This window comes from Juglans regia, chromosome 10 (assembly GCF_001411555.2).
Source record: "Juglans regia cultivar Chandler chromosome 10, Walnut 2.0, whole genome shotgun sequence".
Lineage (NCBI taxonomy): Eukaryota > Viridiplantae > Streptophyta > Magnoliopsida > Fagales > Juglandaceae > Juglans > Juglans regia.
In genome coordinates, this window is record NC_049910.1 from 34,335,494 (window position 1) to 34,349,148 (window position 13,655).

The 13,655-nt window shown below is 32.4% G+C and overlaps 1 protein-coding gene across 3 annotated transcripts in view; it reads right to left on the minus strand.

Moving 5' to 3' along the window:
• Positions 1–7,637, minus strand: part of LOC109005318 (receptor-like protein 56) — a 75,324-nt gene extending 67,687 nt beyond the window's left edge. The window contains exons 1-6 of one of the 3 annotated variants that reach the window (XM_018984252.2): positions 7,228–7,637; positions 6,954–7,118; positions 6,158–6,316; positions 5,901–6,038; positions 5,661–5,807; positions 3,316–5,576 (exon numbers count right to left, since the gene is read on the minus strand). In XM_018984252.2, coding sequence (XP_018839797.1) covers positions 3,463–5,576; positions 5,661–5,807; positions 5,901–6,038; positions 6,158–6,316; positions 6,954–7,118; positions 7,228–7,636 — 3,132 coding nt within the window. In that variant the 5' untranslated portion in view covers position 7,637 and the 3' untranslated portion in view covers positions 3,316–3,462. Of the gene's footprint in view, positions 1–3,315; positions 5,577–5,660; positions 5,808–5,900; positions 6,039–6,157; positions 6,317–6,953; positions 7,119–7,227 lie in introns of those variants that run through there. The other 2 variants (XM_035694933.1, XM_035694932.1) reach the window with 2 other exon arrangements.
• Positions 7,638–13,655: the final 6,018 nt, after the last annotated feature.

Below are 13,655 nucleotides of genomic sequence, written 5' to 3' on the forward strand. Positions count from 1 at the left end.
AATAAAAGAATTCCATGCTCACATCTAACCGCCCTTTCAAAATATTATGCACAAAACTTAACTATTTACCATACCGATCAGTTTCAGATCCCAACTGCACAATATGTCCACTTTGATCTTCAACCTCTATGTTAAAGTCTTCAACTAGTAGTGAACCATTTGCATGCCTTTTGGCCAGTGCCGTGGCTACTGCCATGTTGCGACAAACATTCCATCAAGTTAGAAAGAACAGACTCACGGGCAAAGCATTAAAATGAAAGCTAAAAAGTAATCCTTTCCCAAGGCAATCAACATAACCCAAAGCAACAACAAAATTATGCATGCATACCAAGAATATTGAAAAGAAAAAATGCCATTATCATGTTATCATGCGAAATATAATGTAGGTCATTAAATGAGTAGTATATATACATTGTAATAACAACTCCTAACAAACTAGAGAACATGGTCATTCCAATTGCAGCTTGCTTGGTGCTCTTTTTGGGCTTTTCTTGCATGCTTTCACCAAGTTGGGTATGCAGACAACAGACAAACAACCACTCCCTCACCCCTTCACTTGGATAGAAAAGTTCATTTATGGAAAATGATAAAAACAGTTAGGGCCATGTTTGGCACGCCAGAGAGACATATAAATTGGGCACTAGAATAACCATTTAACCAGCTCCTCTGATTTTCTAAAGCCACTATATTGGAGGGCATATATCAAATCCTAGAGAGGTATTTCCAATTATTGCTTTCGCAATTACTAGATTCGTGTGGAAGATACTATTGCATTAGGGTTAATTCAACACAGACTTGAGACAATAGTACTCTTGTGATGATTACATCACAGACAACAGTACTCTTGCATTAGGGTAACTCAACTTTCTTATCAAATTGCGTTTGTAATTATATTTTTAAAATCAAACACATTACTTATCAAAATCCCTGAGATCTATCATACCAATGATCAGACAACAGTACTCTTGCATTAGGGTAACTCAACTTTCTTATCAAATTGCGTTTGTAATTATATTTTTAAAATCAAACACATTACTTATCAAAATCCCTGAGATCTATCATACCAATGAACTGCATTACAGAGAAAGGGAGAGAGAAGGTGAGTTATGCAACTGCATTACAGAAAAAGGACATCGAAACTATCCTTCAAAAATCAATTAACAAATCTATAATCAAAATAGAAAAATTAACAAACCAACGATTAAAAGACACAAACTTAAAACAAGCACAAAGACTCAACAATATACATTACTTATGAGGAACAACGAACCTCTCATCAAAATTAGTAAAATCAATAGCCAACCTGCTTTTATTTCTTCGCAAGTAAAAACAACAAAAAACGAATCTAAAAGAGGGAAAGCATGCATAAAGACTTGCAAGACTCACTTGACTCTGCTGAGTCTCCGAGAGCATTCCTCCTCGGCCAGAAACTCCTCCCCCAAGGACTTTCCCTCCTCGACGCAGCCTCGACTGGCTAGAATCCTAGCGTTGTTCTAGATGCCCTGTTGGGCTAGCTTCTCAGTGCCATCACCATCTCTCAAGACCTTTCCCTCGCAAATCAAATTGATCGACTCAAGGCCGCAGTTTGACCGCTTTGCCACCTCTATCCTCAACATGGGCACGGTCCATTCCTCCAGTACCACCTCTATCACACCAGCCCATGTCCCTCCTATCTTTAGCTTCGCCATTGAGAAAAAAGATAGTGATCATAGGTTTCGCTCCAATGGACTTTAAACTAATGAAATTTGCTTTATAGGTCGAGGAAACAAAGAGGCGAGGAGTTTTGCTTGGGGAGTAAATCTGACGAGAATATGCTTTAGAGGTCGTCTATGTCGTCACCGCAGCATTTGTTTCCTCAAAGCTGACGAGAATATGCTTTGTTTTAACTTTTAATTTTTTCTAAAAAAAAAAAGTAACGAAAAAAATTGATAAATTTTGTAAGAGAAATGTATTAGCTTTATATAAGTAAATATATAAATTGATGTAGTTTCATGTGTTAAATTAGTTTTAAAGTTATTTTTATTATAATATAGATCTAACGTATCGCATAAAGTCTTATCTCTTTATATGTTTACTTTAATGGTAGGTTTGAGGCATGGGATGAGATATTAAATTTTCATCTAATATAATTTGATCTCATCATATCTTATTCCCAAACACTCAAATACAAAATTTTAAAACTAATCATTACATCTTTTAAAAACTAATCATTCAACTTTTCAAATTTTTAAATAAAAAATAAAAAATAATTCCAACTTTTTCAAATCTCAAATAAAAATAATATTATAAAACTATATTCTTACAATATTTTAATTTTATAATATTTTTTATTTAAATTTTTTCTCTCATTTCTCAAAACTAAAAAAATACTCAACTCAAACTATTTCATCACTATTAACAAATTATCTTACTATTATTCACAAAATTCTCATCTCATCTCACTCTCCAAACAAGCCCAAATTTGTTTTGTGACTATAGCACTATATGGTATTAAATTATTTGAGATTATTTGTTACATCCAACTTATGGGCCAATCATTTCATGCCACATCATAAGATGTTAAGTGGATGATAGTAAAATAAATGATAAATAAAATTTTCCTCTAATATAATATATATATAGTTTTAATTTTCTTCATCTAATTGTCATTTCTTTGTGAAACCTGCTAATTTCCGTGTTAGTTATTGGGACGTTGAATGATTAACATAATCTACAACCCTAGCAGGATTTTAGTTGTTATAGATTTTCCTAAACATGATTAATCTTTATCAAGTTTACTTTATGAACAATATTTACAACCTCCTCTCATTTCTTCCTTTTTTTTCTTCTTTTAAGATCAAATTAAACATATATTATAAAAAACTAATCAAATTTGTTACAAACCAATATAAAGGGGATCTTAATTGCTTTGGAAATTCAATACATGGGATCTTAGAGGTGGGTGGTATGCTTCAAAATTGAAAATTGGTGACTGTGTATTGGGCTATGAATGTACATATCAATTTTGTAATCAATTTTTTTTGTACTTTCCAATGCATTGAGGTTTGGAGAAGGTGCATAATATCCTTACAATTAATTGATTTAGTCAGGCTTGTGTCAAATGGGAATTCTTGATGGCCATAGTCACCACAAATGAGTCACTTTCTAGGAAAATTTTGCCAAACTTCCTTTCCAGTGTCTTTGGGTTTGTAAATGAGTCATGCTTATAGTTTCTTCATTTGTCAAATTTTTTTTAACTCTAGCGAATAGCAAATAATAACACCCTATATATTTACAAATTCTTAAATTTCAATAGAAATACACATAAAAAGTCCATACATTTTAGTAGAAAATAGATAAATAATCGATCGATAAAGGTTTATCGAAAGTTATAAACCTCATATTTGAAAATCAAGAACAAGCATACAAACATTTTCAAACATCATTATGCAAGGCTACATAATTTACAAAGTACATGATAACTTACAAGAAATCACAACCAAAAAAATAAAAGGACTTGGTAATGCACACTTCAATGAAGCTAAACCACACCTGACGCCAATAAGGATTTATATACAGAACTGCAACAATTCCCAACAACACAATTGTGTAAGACACACCAAAACTTATGCAGAAAAAATCCATGTCAATGAAACCATCACTTTCTTCTCCCTTATCTTTAGATGGCAATCCAGTTTTGTTCCAAGTATTAGGTAGTGGAGGTCCATACAGAAGAGGATTTCCCGAATAGCTGCTTTCATCGAAGGTTCCAAATTGACCTTTTCTTTCTGGTGTTCTGCCCGATAAATTATTGTCAGACACGCTAAAGACAGCTAGAAAGTTTAACTCTATAAGTTGAGGGGGAATGTTGCCATTCAACTTATTGTGGGAGAGATCCAAGCTCTCTATTTCTTTTAGGTTTGAGAATGTTGTGGGGATTGATCCGATTAGATTGTTGTGCGATAAGTTCAGCACACGGATGTTGCTCAAGTATCCAAGCTCAAGTGGAATTTCACCAGATAAACAATTGCATGAGAGGTCTATTCCAGACAATAAATTGAGGATATCACCGGCCTTGTAGGAGTAAGTATTTCTCTTTGTTGTGAACTCTACTTCTTGTTGTGCATCCACATCCTGGAAACTATCATAATAATCATGATTTTCAATAATTACTTCTGCCTCTGTCTCCAAGTATATCATTGCTCGAATAAGAAAACTAGAGCTTAAACTTCGTAGATCGGATTTTTGGTTAGTTGCCCCAAAACTAATGTTGCTCAAGCAATGAGCTATTGGACCAATAAAATTATTATTTGAAAGATCCAGCATGGTTAAATTTCGAAGAAGGCATATTTGAATTGGAATCATTCCTTGCAAGTGATTAGCTTTCAAGAGGAGGATGCTCAATGATGAGAGGTTTCCGATCCAATCTGGAATGTTGCCAGTTAGGCGGTTATCTCTAAGATCTAATGTTACCAGAGCAGAGCTATTCTTGAATGCACTTGTAATGGGACCACTTAGCCTATTTTTTCCCAGATGAACATGTTTGATGTTCCATGAATTAAAGCACAATGGTATGAAGTCAGACAAATTATTCTCGGAAAGGTCAAGAAATATGATGTCTTTGACTTTGCATAACTCAATCGGAATAGGACCTTCAAGTTGGTTTTTGGCCATAACAATTTGAACCAAGTTGGTCATGTTGCCAATCCATCTTGGAAGCTTGCCTGACAAAGAGTTGCTACTAAAATCAAATGCCATCAAGTGAGTACTATTGGATAAGCTATATGGGATCTTTCCGGAAAATCGGTTGTGGTCCAAATACAAAAACTTAAGACCTCTTAGATTATTTATGGCTGGAAATAATTGCCCACTTAAATTATTATTTGACAATTTGAGGTATTTCAAATTGAGGCAACCCATTCCCAAATGGTCTGGTATTATTCCTGACAAATGATTGCTAGACAAGTCCAAAGTCATCAAGGAAACTAAATTACCTAAAGAAGATGGAATTATGCCTACAAATGCATTTTGAGACATGTTTAAATGCACTAAATTGGGAAAAACTAAACCCAAGTTTGTCGGAATCGGACCTCCTAGATCATTATTCGAAATATCTATTTTTCGAATATGGGGATTAGGATGATAGGGTACTTGGAAAGGGTTTATGAAATTGTTATTCCTTAAATTAAGAATCTCCAATCTTGTATTGTTCTCTAGCAACCAAGTGGGAAACTTTCCAACCAAATTATTGTGCGAGAGATCAATTGCTTGTAACTTATATTGGTAATGAAGGAATCTGGGAATCGTTCTAGTGGGTCTTCTAGCAGGGCTACTTAACAACGACAGAACCTTCAACTGAAAGTATGAAGTCCAACTTTGAGACTCTGTTTCATCAACAAGTGTGTTAAATGACAGAAAAAGGTACTCAAGTGACTGCAAACTAAATATGGGAGAGTGAGAAATGCTTCGGTTGAAGTTATTGAATGCGAGACTCAATGCTCGAAGTGTTGTCATGTTTGCTAAACAAGAAGGTAATCTTCCTTCAAAATGATTATCACCAAGGTCTAACTGCTGTAGATTTTTGAGTTCACACCAACCTGTAAAATAAGTAGATTTTTAATTTATGCTACTAAGATCAGCTTGTTTATGATCAGCAATATATTTGGAAAAAACGTTTCTACCTTGGTTGGGTAAGCTACCATTGAGTCCACAAGTACTCATTGATAATACATTAAGAGAAGTCATCACTCCAACTTTATGAAGAAAGCTTTTGTCGATGGATGAATAATCCAAACGCAACTCCTGTAGGTTCTTTAGTTTTCCAAGCTCTAAAAAAATATAACACAAGCTTTAGATATTTATCATGTGCGTTGAAATTACTTATCATGTGTGTTGATAAGTATTTGAACTTTGAGACTTACCATGGATATTAATTCCCCCATTCAACTTAGCTTTTCTCAAATATAGTTTCTTGAGAGATGGAATCTTACAAATGAATCTCATGTCTGTGAAGTTATTACCATCCAAGTTAAGCTCTTCTAGCTTACTCATTGTAAAACCTGCAATAATTTTGATATTCCATTATTCATTAGAAGAATTTGTAAAAACTGAATCAGATTAGGAAACTACATAAATATAAGTAAGGTAAATGAAAATAGAAGTAGTAGTATAAACCGACCTTTATTAATTGGGACCCTTCCAGTAATCTTATTCCACCTCAAAGATAGTTTCTTAAGCGATGTAATCTTGCCAAGGGATGGCAAGATGCTTTCATTAAAGTCATTATCTTCCAAATTTAGCTCCTCCAGCTTGCTCAAAGCAGACAATCTTTCAAAACCTGCAATTTTGATTTTTCAATGTCCAAAGCTGTGTACAATAAATCTTAAAATACAACAAATTGGTATATCTATATGGGAGCTATGTGTCCAATGATTTGAGCTTGTGGAAATAACCGATGTCTGTTTGATTTTCTCATTCTCCATATATTTGGACCAACTTTAAATCTAAGGCCAAGTCGCCTTTAAATGAGTGATCATATTGCTACTTAATTTTCTTGAAAATAGGTTTTGGAGGCTCTTTCATGATTTGTCTCTTGCAACACTAACAACAAATGGAAAAAATTTAGTTATTGACTATTTTGGAAGAAATAGTCAATAACCGGATTAATCATATATGTTATTAATATAAGTGAAAAGGTTTATGAGAAGTGTTAAACGTAAAGAAGATGTTTGTGAAAAGGACAAAAAGAGAAACTGAATTCTTGAATTCTATTGAACTTTGATTTCTACTTGTATCTGTATATATACAGACCCACAATGGTTTTATATATATAGACTTCACATTTACTGTAACAGAATGGAAATTGTAGTACAATATCAGAATGTGATTCTAGAATAATACTCTTTGAATTAATAAGAAGTGATTTTATATTTCCTTTTTACAATAAAAAGAGCAATTTTATTATTGATACTTACCTTGGCTATTATTAGCAGCTTCGCAATCCCACTCCTTCATTCCACGCAAAGATAGTTTCTTGAGGGTTGCAATCTTGGCAGGGGATGGCAGGAGGCTGTCATTGAAGGGAATATCATCCAAGTAAAGCTCCTCCAGCTTGCTCAACCCAAACAATCTTTCCAAACCTACAATAATTTTGGTTAAATTCAAAATAAGTATATTCAACTAATTTCTCATCTCACAAGAAAAATGGATCGAAAAAATTCTATATCACAAGTTATAATATGCACAGACCTTCTTTTGATACCCTAAAATTATATCTGTAACCGTACAAATACAAAGACTTGAGCTCTTGAAAGGGAAGAAATAGTGAGGTATTCAAGTACCAATATTCTGATCCACGACTACTCCAAGCTGAATCCCATGAGTACCAATAGGTCAACCAATCAATAAAAATAAGGGTTACACGGCCTGTAATGTTGCTGCACTCGACAGCTGTCCAATTGCAGCAATCAGTAGCATGAATCTCTTTGTTGGTAATTAAGTTGGAAGATGGTGAAAAAGATTCTTTTGGGTAGTTGATCAGTAGGAAAAGAGCATTTTGCTCTTCCTCCAAACAAGCAGAGCACGGAGGGATGATAGAAGCTTGAACACAGACCAAAATAATAAAAATGAACCAACAAAAACGCCCCATCTGATCCATTGATCAATTATAAAACTCGCAAAGGTTTTGTTTAAATAGGCCACCGGCACCTACCTATACACTCATAACGTAATATTAGTGCATTATTGACTACAACCACAAATATTAAAATAATGACATATATATGACTGGAAATTAACGACATATATATGGACACCATTTCCAAATAAATATTTATATAAATAATTTGTTTTGCATTTTCATCTCTTCCTTTTTCCATATAATACGCATGTTTCCACGAATGACCATCTAGAAAGTCTTCCAAGGTGATGACATATCCATGCCTACTGGGTTCCCTTGACTCAGTCATAATGGAGATGGAGATAGAGATAGGACAAAGAGAGCTAACTTTTGAATTAATGATTTTTAGTATGACTGACTCTATCTTTTGCTGCTTTAAAATTCTTAACGAGAAATCTCAAACATTTTTTTTTTTATATAAGTCAATTTGAAGTGGGATGTATCTTAGTTTGTATTTGTAAGTTGGTGTGAGAGATGCATCATCAGACTACTGATATGTAGAAAGTCTCATTAACATATCCATGCGTATGCTATATTTGATTATTACACATATAAGTCCACACAAATCAGTACTCTAAATTTTAAATAAAAGACTTGGGGCTTGTTTGTAAAGTGAAATGATCTCTTATCAAAACATTCATAATTTCCTCACGTAATAGTGCATTATTGACTTCAACCACAATTAAAATAAGACAAGTCTTCTCTGAATTTCTATGGCGTGAAAGCACTGAATGGTCAAATAGAGTCCGTGGAAACGCGTACAATATTTAGGCTTCATTTTTAGAAAAAAGTATCTCATCTTATTCTATATCACCTAATCATTACAATTTTTTCAAACTTCTAAAGAAAATATATTAAAAAATTTAACTTTTTCAAATATTAAAATAAAAATTATATTATAAAATTATATTCAAATAATATTTTAATTCAATTTTCATCTCAACTCATCTCATCTTAATTTATTTTCCAAACTAGGCCTTAACATTTTCATATAGAAAACATGAGAAGCCTATTGGAAATGCTTCGCTGTATATACATGCAATTGAATAAATCAAACCAAATCGAAACGAAAATTACTGCATGTTTTATTCGGTATCTTATATTTTAAGCAATAATTATAACTTTTTATTTTTTTCTAACTATTTAAACTCGGCTTGTAAATTTCATATAGCCTGGCTCCATTTCCAAATTAACGACATATGGATGCCATTTCCAAATTAACGATCCTTATTAATGACATGTCCTTATAGCTGATATTAATCACGGTTGCATTATTTGACCAGAAGACCTTAACTCAGTCATAATGGAGAAGAGATAGAGATGGACAAAGAGAACTACCTTTTGAATCTTTGATTTTTAGTATGACTGACTCTGTTTTCAGTCTTTCGCTTTGAAACTGTTAACCCGGCCAACTTCCTTTGCTTTCAAGGTGGGGTGAACGAGGAATCTCAAACATTTAGAAGAATGCTATGTTCATAAAAAGATATCGCAAATGTAAAGTTCACAGACTAATGTAGCTAAATATAATCCCCTTGATTTCTTTACAATAAGCAAAGCTTTAAGTACAAAAACAAAAACAAATACTTCATTAATCAAACATTGTTAATCTTACAAAAGTGGTAGCTAGTATAAATTAGCTAGGATATTGTTGACTGTTGAGTGCTAGCTGGGCATCCGCTTTGAAAGTTGCTTGGAGTATATCTTAGTTCTGAAACTTCATTTGTTCTTTATTCTATGTCCTACATTCAGTGTATATATAATGATCAAGTTACTAAATGGAATTTTGCAACTTCGAAGTCCTCTCATGACTCTGGCTGTGACATGATGTGCTTTCACAAAGCAGTCATATTTACTATCAAGAACTTCACAAAAAGTGTATTAATGACAACTTTATAAAAGGCTTCTTCCCAGCCGGTTTTAGAACTTTGCAAAAACGTTTCTCTCGCTGTAAACAATCCAACGAATTACTGCTAGAGGATATCCAAACCAAATTAGGGCCTTTTCTGCATGCATTACCTAATTGATTTACTTGATAAGTCCTAGACTTTGAAAAAGTCCGAAGTTGAAGTATTGGCCTCCTCTCCCATGTAACATTTAGGGTAGGTTTGGGGGGTGAGATGAGAATTTTGTGTTTTTTTTTAGTGTTTAAAATATTATGTTTTGGTATTATTATTGTATTGAGATTTGAAAAAGTTGAATTGGAATTTGAAAATATTGAATTGTTTATTATATTTTGTATGGGGATTTGAAAAATGTGTAATGATGAGATGAAATGAGAATTTTGTGTCTCATCCCACCCCCATGATGTAATGATGAGATGAGATAAGATAAAATTAAGCTAGCCCACGTATCCTAAAATCATTTTTTATATGGTTAAAAACTAGGAGTACTGTAAAAAAAAACTAATCAAACTGATTGAACTAAAAAGAATCGGATCGGTTTGGTCAGTTTCCTAGAAACCAAAATTGATTAAAAACCAGTTTGGTATCGATTTTCAACATTTGAAAACCGAATTAGACCAAACAAAAGTGAAATATATATATTTAATTTCTTATATTAAATATATTCTATTTTTTTTTTAATTTTTATGCTATATATATTACACATACTATAAAATTAATATAATATAAAATTTTAATATTATTGTTTATGCCACGTCGATATAAACTTATTCTTAAGTATGAATATGAATATTAAGCTATTAATATGTTGTTATTTATCCTTATAGATTAAGTTACACACACACACATTATAATAAGCTGGCATCAAAGGGCTTCAAATTAATGACAGATGGACGCCATTTCCATATAACTTTTTATATGTATAATTTGTTTTGCATTTTCATCTCTTCCTTTTTCCATGTAATACGCATATTTCCATCGATTACTATCTAGAAAAGTCTTCCATGGGGATGACATATATGTGCATAATGGGTTCCTAGAAGTCTTCGATCCTTAGTAATGACATGTCCTTATAGTGCCAAGTAGTAATCATGCGTGGTTCCATTGCTTTAGAATACCTTCACTCAGTGATAATGGTGATAGAGCAAGCATTTGAAATATTGATTAAAAACTAGTTTGGTATCAGTTTTCAAGATTTGAAAATTTCCGAATTAGACCAAATGAAAGCGAAATATATATATAATTTTTTTTTATAGGATATGTTTAATTTCTTATATTAAATATATTATAAATTTTTCAGTTTTTATGCTATGTATATATTACACATATTATAAAATTAATATAACAAGAAATTTTAATATTATTTTTTATGCCTTATTGATATAAACTTACTCTTAAATATGAATATGAATATTAATTAGGTTATTAACATGTTATTATTTATCCTTATAGATTAAGATACAAACTCACATATATAATGAGCTGGCATCGTAAGGCTTCAAATTAATCACACATGGACACCATTTCCATATAACTTTTTATATGTATAATGTGTTTTGCATTTTCGTCTCTTCCTTTTTCCATATATGCATATTTCCACCAATTACTATCTAGAAAAGTCTTCCATGGTAATGACATATGTGTATACTGGGTTCCTAGAAGTCTTCGATCCCTAGTTATGACATGTCCTTATAGCGCCAAGTAGTAATTGTGGTTCCATTATTTTAGAAGACCTTGACTCAGTGATAATGGTGATAGAGATGGACAACGAGAGGAAGCCTTTGAATATTGATTTTTAGCCTATGTTTCGGAACTTGGATGAGATGAGATGATATCTCAAAACTTTTCATAATTTTATTCTCAAATATCATTCAAGCACAAAACTTAATTTCAAATCTCTAACCTAATTTTCATCTAATCATTACATAATCATTAAAACATTCTCAAATTCCTTAAAAAAAATAAATAATAATGCAACTTTTTTAAATTTCAAAATAAAAACAATATTAAAAAATGATATTCAAACAACTTTTTAACTTTATTATATTTGTATTCAAAATTTTCTCTTTCCTTTCCTAAAATCAAATATAACATGTTAACTCAAATCATTTCATGAAATGATATGAGTTAACAAATCACAAAATTTGTATTATTTACAAAATTTTCATTTAACTAGCATCATTTAACACTGAGTTAACATCCTCTAACACAAAATTTATCACTGAGTTAACAGATCACTAGTATTCACAAATCATTTACTACTATTCACAAGTTTTTTAATCACATCTCACTGCCTAAACATGATGCTTTAACTCTTCTTCAAAATCCCATATAGCATGGCTTTTATTTGACCCTCGAGCAGAATAAGGATTATTTGGATGGATAGCTAAACAATAGAAGCTAGTGATTGAGAGAAACGCAAATAGATAGAGAATTTTGAGATAAATTAACTCTAAGATTAAGATTTTTTTTTGTTGCAAAAATCGAATATATCTTTCGAATCCCACAAACTGGACTTAAATAGCTAAGGAGAAGAAAGTAAAATTCCAATTATGGAAAAATAAAAAAATATAGAATAAGATAAGCCTCTCACTAAAATGGGATCAAGACGGAGACTACCAAGTGTAGCGTGGTGAGCACTACGTGCGTGTCACAGAGAACTTTTCGAATTAAGGTCATACGCGCAATTCTGATATCCATAGACAAAGTTATGGCCAAAATGCTTGTGTGTGCGATGTCACTCCTCTTTCCTCGCCCAACGTAGAATTCCCAAGTAGCATTTATGATTGAAATAAGATAAAATGAAACTAGTCTTGTAACACCCCGGTCTCGGATGAGTCAGAGTGTTACTTTTTGTCACCAAAAATCGTATCTCACCGTACAAAAATAAACTCCAATTCGTCTATTATTCATAGACCTCATTGTTTTAAACCAACTACTCCAAAATAGTTAACTAAGAATACAAAAAAGTCTCAAAATAAAAATCAACTTTCCCAAAGTATTACATCAACAAAGCAAAACAAAACTACTAACTAAAATTCTCCAACAACAAGAACACTCTTTCTATTTAATGCACTATGCTCGATAATCTTAGTCATGCTTCCTATTCTTGAACTTCTGCTAAAGTATTCAAAGTATCTGAAAAATATATTGTGAAGATAAGGGGTGAGTTATCAACAACTCAGTAAGTATGGGACATATATTAGCGTGCAAACATGAGCATTTACAGAATACAGTATGCAGAACAAAATATTTTCCAGAGTTATTATACAGAACAAAACATGTTTTCAAATGTAACAGAGCAATGGTTTTAAGATATATAAAACCCAGAGTATTTTGGCATAACATAACTTGAGCATCATTATCACATCCAAACAGAGCATCTCATAGAGTAGAGGCCATGTTTCATCCCATGGTAGAGTTGTGCTATCCCTGATTGCCAGTCTGGGCAGAGACAGAGGTGAATTTTTCTCTTATTCTTCTCGGAGCCTCGAGTGTGCACATAGGAAAGACAACATAAAACCACTTTGTTTCTAAAGTGGGTGCACTCAGAGACAGAAAAGTTGGTATCAACTCAAACAAAGTAAATCAGAGCATAACAGAGTAGAGCAGAGACAAAGTCAGTACACTATGTCAAAGGTTTTCAGATGCCATATCAAAACAAAACATAGTACTGAAACATAACTAGGTCAATCTCACGTGGGGAAAACAAAAGTCGGCGCATCTTTCTAAATCAATGCATAATTTTTCAAATTCTCAATATCGTTCTTTTTAGATTTCAGAGACATCATGATAAAATTTAGCTCATGTCTATACAATGCATGTCAAAAAATATTTTTCTTTTTTATGCAGATTTCATGAGTAATGCAAATAAGTGACTATGGTTGGTTTTTCCCAAGTTCTCATTTAATCACAAAATATGCAAAGTTTTCAGGAAGCTAACCTCAATCTCAATAATTCTAACATAAAAATCTCGCTTGCCTAGACTTTTTAGCCATTTTGAATCTTTCCACAATTGTGCCGAATGAATGCCAATAGTCACCTATATAGAACACTAAGCGTTACTAAACTCCTAAAAGGACTAGTTAAAAATTTTC